Source organism: Mesoplodon mirus, assembly GCF_964341445.2.
Source record: "Mesoplodon mirus genome assembly, chromosome: 5".
NCBI lineage: Eukaryota > Metazoa > Chordata > Mammalia > Artiodactyla > Ziphiidae > Mesoplodon > Mesoplodon mirus.
In genome coordinates this window covers 42,986,228-42,994,745 of record NC_138980.1, presented here as the reverse complement: position 1 = coordinate 42,994,745, position 8,518 = coordinate 42,986,228, and the positions used below count along the sequence as shown (strand labels likewise).

Here is an 8,518-nt window from a genome sequence, read left to right as displayed (position 1 = left end):
TTCATCTGGCAACACCACTGATGACCCTGAGGAAAACCAGTCCCAGGACAAAACAACACATGCAGGACTGAATGAATTCCTACTCCCCGGCTTACATACATTTCTTACCTATGAAGACCTTTTTATGAAAGATAACTCTCTTTGTTGTTTGGACATATTAGAGATTCTTTTTCTTATTAGAACTGAAGGCTTCCTCACTAATGGAATTCAAATATCTCATGTTTCAAACCACTGACACATTTCATAGATAATGAAACTGACTATAGTAGATACTTATGTTCCTCAATCTAATTCATTAATAAGTAGGTGTGTGAAAGGTAAGATCTCTTACTCCACTATAGACCTAACTCTGGGGTGCAAATCATATGGCCCCACCATAGATCAGGTGGAAGCTAGTCTGTAGATATGACCACAGACTTGCTACAGTACTTCCTTTCCTAATAATTTTGGCAATATTGCTTATTCTGAAAGTGATGCAAAAAATTCATAAAAACTAGAACCCTTGCTTCAGGCTCTACTTCTATAGAAACTGAGCAAAGAAATTGAATTGAAGAACTGAAAATAATGTGTCCAGCAGCATATGGCTGAACAAAGCAAAATGTGGTGTCAACCCCAAGTTAAAGTTAACTTGGAAATTCTGCTGTTGGCTGTTTTAGAAGAATTTGTTAATGAAAGTATCAGACATTATGGCTCACCCAAGATTCCTAATCCCTTGCCTCGTTCTAGAAACTCAAGTCCAAAGTAGAGGGCATGATCACAGGAAAGAAGGTATCCTACTAATAAGTTTCCTCAAGGCTCTCTTCATGTCCTTGTTTCTCAGGCTGTAGATAAAAGGGTTCATCATTTGAGGAAGTACAATGTACATAACTGAAGCCACTGCAGTCTTCCTGGATGAGTCAGTAACCACAGAACTAATGTAAACTCCAAAAAGTGTCCCATAGAATAAGGACACAACTGTAAGGTGAGACCCACAGGTGGAAAAAGCTTTAAGCTTTGTCCCTGCTGATGGCATTCTCAAAACAAAGGGGACAATTTGAGTATAAGAGAAAATGATCCCAGAGAGGGGAATGCCACAAAACAGGCTAGCCACAGAATATATCAAGATGTTATTCATGAGGGTATCAGAACAGGCCAGCTTGATGACTTGAGCAAGTTCACAGAAGAAGTGAGGGATTTCCAGGTCCTTGCAGAAGGACAGCCGCAATACCATCAGACTGAGGAGCAGGCCAAGCACTGTGCTGATGAAAAGTGAGAGTAGAATCAGCAGAACACAGAATCGGGGGATGATGATAACCGTGTACCTCAGGGGGTGACAAATGGCCACAGAGCGATCATAGGCCATTGCTGCAAGGAGAAAATTTTCTAAACCAACAAAAACCAGGACAAAGCCAAGCTGGGTCAGGCAGCCTATGTAAGTGATGTGCTGTATCTCTGCCTGGATGTTTACCAGCATCTTTGGAATCGCAGTTGTGCTTATACAGATGTCAGTAAAGGAAAGGTTTGAGAGGAAGAGATACATTGGGGTATGGAGGTGGGAGTCACAGCTAACAGCCAGGATGATGAGCAGGTTTCCTAGGACAGTGATCAGGTACATTGCTAGGAACAGGCAGAATAAGAAGGACTGCAGTTCTAGATCATCTGTCAATCCCAGGAGAAGGAATCCTGAAACATCTGTTTCATTTCTGAGTTCCATGTTGTCGATGAATCTGATGGGGAAATGGAGTGAAAAGAAAAGGAAAAGAATGTTCCCCAGATGAGCAGCACCAGCATCAACTGAGAACTTGTTAGAAATGCAAATCCTTGGTACCACTCCAGACTTACTGCTGATAAACTCTGGAGGTAAGGGCTAGCAATCTAAGTTTTAACATACCCTCCAGATGAATGTCATATATGCTAGCACTTTGAAACTGTGCTTAAATAAAAAATAAAACTCTGTGTATATTGTGAACCCAAAAGACGATGCAAGTCTGTCCCTTTGCTAATTTTTCTCTCCATCAACATCTCTCATACTTCCTCTTCCCTCTACTCTCTTTATTGGCCATTATTTTGATTGGTCACCAACTCTGTATCACACCTGTGCCAAGTGTTAAGACTGAAACAAAGAATAAGACACAGCGTTTCCTTCAGAAATATTTCTTGCCTCAAGCAAAAGAAAAATGAGAATGAAGTTATTCTCTCTTTTTTGTAATGCAGGATGCCTAAACTTTGACCTGCTGCAGAGTCATCTGAAGGGCTTGTCAAATTACAGATGAGTTAGATCGTACTATCACTCCATTCATCCATGCGGACACTTAGGTAAAGTGAGGGTACATCATGGACATGAAAGACACAGTGTGTGGAAAAGACTAAGTCTGAGCTAAGATTATCTGACTGCTGAGTTGACTCTCTTAACCAATCATTGTCAATGTCGCTGGATAGTACAGAATTAGCATTCCTAAACCAACACTCAGATTTTACAATTTTCCTTTAAAATTTTAATATTTTAATCTAGGACCATGCTCTAAATCTTTTCTCTTCCCTACAGTGTATGTCCATCCCTACGCATGAAATACTGTATAGCAGGTCATGGCATCTATCCAAGGATACACTCTGCACCTGAGCAAAGATTAGAAAATGTTGCCTGTAAACTAGAGCTCATAAGACTCCCTCATGAAATGTAACGCACCTGCATTAACAATTAATTCTAAGAGAAGGTGTGCAAATATCAATGACATTCTCTGTCTCATCCTAATGGGACCTCTTCCCCTAAGGTGATAGGAGGCATATGATTTTGTTTTTTAAAAGATAAATGAGAGAGAGAACAAAATGCATAGGCTTCTAAAAAGTCGAAGAAAATAGCAACAATTTTTGGCCCTTGCAAGACAGAGAATTACAAGATAAGAAGACATATGATACTTACAAAATATTCAGGCATCCTATAGGACTGTCTCCGTAAAGCAGTGGTCCTCTTTCTCCTGGCGGGGGATGGAAGTGGGCATGACAGCCTTTATTATTTGCTGTATTACTTAGACTCAAACACTCTGAACTGAATCCAGGACCAGCACTTCCTTTGAGAATAGGGAAAATGGTTCAATTGTATGAGAAGATTTGGTGTCCTCATTTGTATGATGGGAACTCTCATAAAGCTGCATAGGGATGTTGCAATGATGAGAAATGAATAGAGACAGGGCAGCCAGCATAGTACTCAGCATACAGTGCATGTCATTTACAATTTGCATTCTTAGGTGATTTCACTTTTCTCTATTGTTGCTATATTTAATCCCTCTTCATTATTTTTAATCACCAGGGAGTATTCCACTGCAAGTTACATCATGTTTTATTTCTCCATTCTGCTGTGTTGATTCCTTTTATCAATGTATTTTTTTGAACACATATATACCATAAAGCAATGCATGAGGGATACCACCACATTCAAGGTGATGTTGTCTCTAGGAAGAGGAGAACAACAACTGAGGGGATGCGAAAGGGAGGGCTTTTGTATGTGTGTATTATTTTGTAACTTTATTCTTAAAAAAAACCTGAAGTTGATATGATAGAGTGTCAACATTTGAAAATTCTAGAATAAGTTGAAGGATGGTTATTTTTTAAAATTTATTATACTATCTCTGCTGTTCTTATATTAAATACTTGGCAATTTTATAAAGAGAAACAGGTGTACTGGGATGGCAGCTAGCTGTTTCTCTGTGTCTCTACTTTCTCCCCCATAATTTCATAGCCCAAGTCCAGAGATAATGCAGACACACTTCTGTGCAGTGGTGTTTAAAGAAGCAGGAATGGACATGAAGGGAAAGCTGACAAAACACCTTCCCCACAACCACAAGAAGAATTTAAGTAAGTGTCAGAAAATTTTGTAACAGTCGTCATGTTTGAGAAGGGGCAGATCTCTTCTCAGGAGGATAAATTTTTCCCCCACTTTTAGAGAAGATATTAGACCAGCAGACTGAGAACTGGGTGAGCATTGATGCAAACAATCATGAGAATTTGGCACCAAGAAGACAATTTGTCTGGAGTCCCATGGGACACTTGGTTCTGATCATTTCATACATGTACTCTGCTCGTTGCTTCCCATAGATGACTTTGGAGTAAAACGCCTCATCTCATTACAAAAGCATTATCTAACATGCATGAATTTACCTGACTGGCATCAGTGTGAGATGAAACTTGAAATGACACCTGGATATTGCAGACAGATCTGTACTCAGAAAGGGCAGAGAGACCAAATGAGACAATGCAATTTTAGTTCAGGATTATCTCTGGAAGGTGTGCCTGTTTTGACTAGGCAAGAGCCGTTGATATGTTGTCACAAGTTGATTCTTTAGAGTATCTCGTTTTCCCCAGGGGATTAATATCCAAAGCTCCTCATTAGACATATATTATTAATGTCATTCTGATCCTTGAGCAGTCAAATCATTAAAGACCAAAACTACAGAAGAGAGGAATTCATGATGACTAATCCCTGACTTGTGAGGCAAGGATACATTACCCATTCTCTTTACCTGTTCATGCTCGCCTGCATTTTACATACCTTGCACATATGTACACACACTTCTCTTCTAATGAACTCCTGGATCCTTTTATAAAATTACAAAAAAGGCATCTCAAATTAATAATACCAGAAAGCCTGATTTCAATTTTTGTGTGAAAAAATATTTTACATATTAGGTACAAATAGTACATTTATGAATATAGTTAAGATATTATAAAATTCAGACACTTAGGGGCATTTCAGTTTTAGAGCCACTGAATGTTAATTCCTGTTCTTTATATTTTATACAGCAGTATCAAAGTTATTCCCTATGATCTATTGTGACTGTGCTCAGTATAAACTGACGTCATACTCTCTTTTTAGGCTTTCATAACCATGTTTTCCATTTTTCACACAATAGATTCAATGTACATTTTCCTTCACATTTAGGCAACTTTGGATTGAATTATGGTTTTTTATTTTAAAATTGTGTTGTGATAAAGTACAATGTCACCAAAGGCACTAGTGTGCAGTTTTGTCTATTATATAGTAGATCTCATGAGATTTCATCCATAATTTAAAATGTGATGGTGCTCTATCTTAATATTCACTTAAAAACATTTTTCTTTAAAGACTTCAGTATTTTCATGTGTTCATCATTTATTTTCATTCTAACTTTTTCTATATGAATTTTCTTATGCTGTATATTTCTAGATATATTTTAAAAATAAACTTATGACAAGATGGCATTTTACTATCACTGAGGAACATCTTAACAGCAGTAAATTTCAAGCACATGTATATTAGGTAAAATACACAAAGCCTTAGCTGGCTCAAAAAAAGGTTAAATTTTCCATGTAGCACCAAAAGATCTGACACTTAAAATGGTAGGTGGGCTGGAGTCAAGTGGCTCTGCTGATCTATGTCCTTAGGGAAGAGGATGCTGTTTCAGGTAATGAGGATTAAATAATGAATCTGGACTCCTGTCTTACACCAATGACAGACGTCAACTCAGAGTAGATTAAAGAATTAAATGTAAGATCTGAAATGGAAAACTCCTGAACAAAACATAGGGGTTATGCTGTTTGACATTGGTTTAGGCAATACATTTTTGGAAGTGACATCAAAAATAAAGGCAACAAAACAAAAATAAACAGGTAGACTACTACAAGCTGAAAAGCTTTTGCATAGGAAAAGAAACAATTTAAAAAATGACCTTAATTTGACAAATTCCTCACCTTTCCCAAATTCGTGTTGGCTGATTGCCTCACCTTGAGACACAAAGAGAATGATATGCTTTTCTCTCTGTGTATTTTAAAAAATACATATTTAAGTTGTAAGCCATGTTGACTTGATATACATGCTCAGTGAAATTATCATTGTGGTCAATATAATTATCATATCCATCTCCTCACATAGCTACCATTTTTTTTTTTTTTTTTGTATAAGAACACCTAAAACCTAAGCTGCGGCTAGTGCTCTGGCTATAATGACACACTTGCTCAACTCCTTCCCCTACCCTGTTCTCTTTCTGACACTAAAATTCTCCTAAGAACATTGTTCACAAAGTCACTATAGAAATAACCCTGATCTTGGGTTCACCTGAGCTAAGCACCCTGCATATGTGATGGATTTGTTTTGTGTCTGGAGGTTTACTAGCATCTTGAGGACTGTGGTGGTGCTGAAACTGATGTCAGTGACGGGCAGGTGGGAGAGGAAGATGTACATGGGGGTGTGGAGGTGAGAGTCAGAACTGAGGGCGAGGATGATGAACAGGTTCCCAAGCACAGTGACCAGGTATATGGTCAGGAATAGACAAAAGAAGAGGGGCTGCAGTTCTGGATCCTCTGAGAGGCCCAAGAGGAGAACTTCTCCTATACCTGTTTGGCTTTCTGATTCCATGTGTGGATGAGTCTGCTGGGAAAAATACATGTGATAAGACATATAGCAGATGTACACAAATCACTTACTTTAGAAAACTGTGATATCTGTATTGTAAATTGAAGTGAATAGTCCTCATGTTTTTCTTTGCCTTCTGCCTTTCTCTCAGTCTCTCTCACTTCCTCAACCTCTAATCTTTCTGTCCTTCTCTCTCCTACACTCAAAACTAATTTGAACTTTCCCACATTGTGCCAAACAATAGGAATAAAATAGGGAACAACATGTAAAATAGATAGCTAGTTGAAAGCAGCTGCATAGCACAGGTTGATCAGCTCAGTGCTTTGTGACCACCTAGAGGGGTGGGATAGGGAGGGCGGGAGGGAGACTCAGGAGGGAGGAGATGTGGGGATATATGTATATGTATAGCTGATTCACTTTGTTATAAAGCAGAAACAAACACACCATTGTAAAAACAATTATACTCCAATAAAGATGTTTTAAAAATAAATAAATAAATAAAATAAAGTTAAAAAAAAATAGGGAACAACATATGGCTGATTCACTGAGAATTCTCCAAAGCTTCAAACCAGCAAGCAGGAAAACCAAAACCAAGCATATGAAATATGACTTTACAGCAGAGTTTCTCAAACTGTGCCTTGCATTAGAATCAACTCAAGGACCTGTCAAAACCCAAATGTTTGGCTCCACACTCAGAATTTGAGATTCAGAAGTTGGACATGGGGCTGGAAATTTGCCTTTCTAACACATTCCCAAATGTTGCTGTGTTGGTCTGGGTTTTACTTTGACAACCACTCTTCTAGAGCACAGATCACTGTGGGCCTAGAACATCAAATTGTTTATGTGTTGGAGCAGAACCAGCATAATTAAAGAGGAAAATGAGGGCCTGACTCATCAATGTTCTTCTAATGCTCTGTGAGTTCAAGTTCATGGCTCCATTCAAACTCATCATTTTCAATGAATCACCAAAATCTGTCCTTTTAATTCCCCATTTCCATTCCTGTCCCATTATAGGATTATTATCACAAACATGATCTATAATCATTGTAATAATAATGGTATTACCAGGTATCATAAAATTAAATGCAATAATTATTATTGACTGTTCACACTATCACTAACACTTGCAATGCTCTACTGTCAGGCATAGTTTTCAGCACTTTTCTCATACTAATTAATTTCATTTTCTCTGCTGACCTATGAGTCAGGTGCTTCTAAAATCCTTCTATTTATGCTCATGAAAAGATAAAGTGAGGTGAAGATATGGATCCAAAGTATTTGACTCTCCAGTGGTAAGTGTTTAAGGGATTTGAACTCAGGTTTCCATGCTTTGCAGCTGAACTCATACCAGAAGGATGCAAACTTAGAGAAATAGAGATTTAGGTATCCCGAAGGGTTCATCAGATTCCATCAATTGCCTTTTAAAAACTTTAACCTAAATGAAGTTGCAAATTCTTGCCCTGGTTATGAAGGTCTTCTAATTTCTGACTGCAAAAGGAATATCTAGAAATTACAGTATCAAAACAGGGCCCACACTCAGCACCTGAGATCAATATTAGAATATGCTACTTGTACATGCTACTTGTAAATGTATATTCAAAAGCAACAATTTGTCAGTGCATTCAAATTAGGATTCTGGGATGATGAAGATAAAATCTATCACACCACTGTCCATGCTGCTTGACAAATGCATCACCACAGTACTAGGAAGAGGGAGAGAATGGCCAAGTTAGCCTTAAGAGGGAAACAGGAAACTGAGAAAGGTATGTCTGGATACCTGAAATGCCTTGACAATTGTGGGACTCTACATTTTTAATCAATAAAATCATCTTAGCAGAGAGCCTAGTACCTGGTGAAGTACTTGTTATTTAAGATAATGAAACACAGGAGATCAAGATAGCAGAGTAGTAGGCCATAGAATTTACCTCCCTGCCATGGACACATCAAAAATACATCTACACATGAAACAATTCTCACTGAAAACTAACCGGAGACTGACAGGAAGACTCCTGTACAACCAAGGCTGTAAGAAAGATCCACATGGAATCAGGTAGGTGGGGAGGAGAAGCAGTCACGTCAGGACCTGTGCCCCTGTGTAAGAACTCAGAGGAAAGGGAGAATACATGGGTGGAGATGTTCCCTGGGGAGTGAGCT

The 8,518-nt window shown here is 38.3% G+C and overlaps 1 protein-coding gene across 2 annotated transcripts; it reads right to left on the bottom strand.

The window, feature by feature from the left end:
- Positions 1 to 754: 754 nt before the first annotated feature.
- LOC309804854 (olfactory receptor 7G2-like) lies at positions 755 to 6,322 on the bottom strand (the record flags this gene model as incomplete). Of its 2 annotated transcripts, XM_082622508.1 has the most annotated exons (2): positions 755 to 1,621; positions 6,296 to 6,322. In XM_082622508.1, one exon carries the CDS (start codon positions 1,592 to 1,594, stop codon positions 755 to 757), a length of 840 nt encoding a protein of 279 aa, XP_082478634.1. The 2 variants fall into 2 exon arrangements, with proteins under 2 accessions (XP_082478634.1, XP_082478633.1); XM_082622507.1 differs by lacking the exon at positions 6,296 to 6,322 and having other exon boundaries at positions 755 to 1,693.
- Positions 6,323 to 8,518: the final 2,196 nt, after the last annotated feature.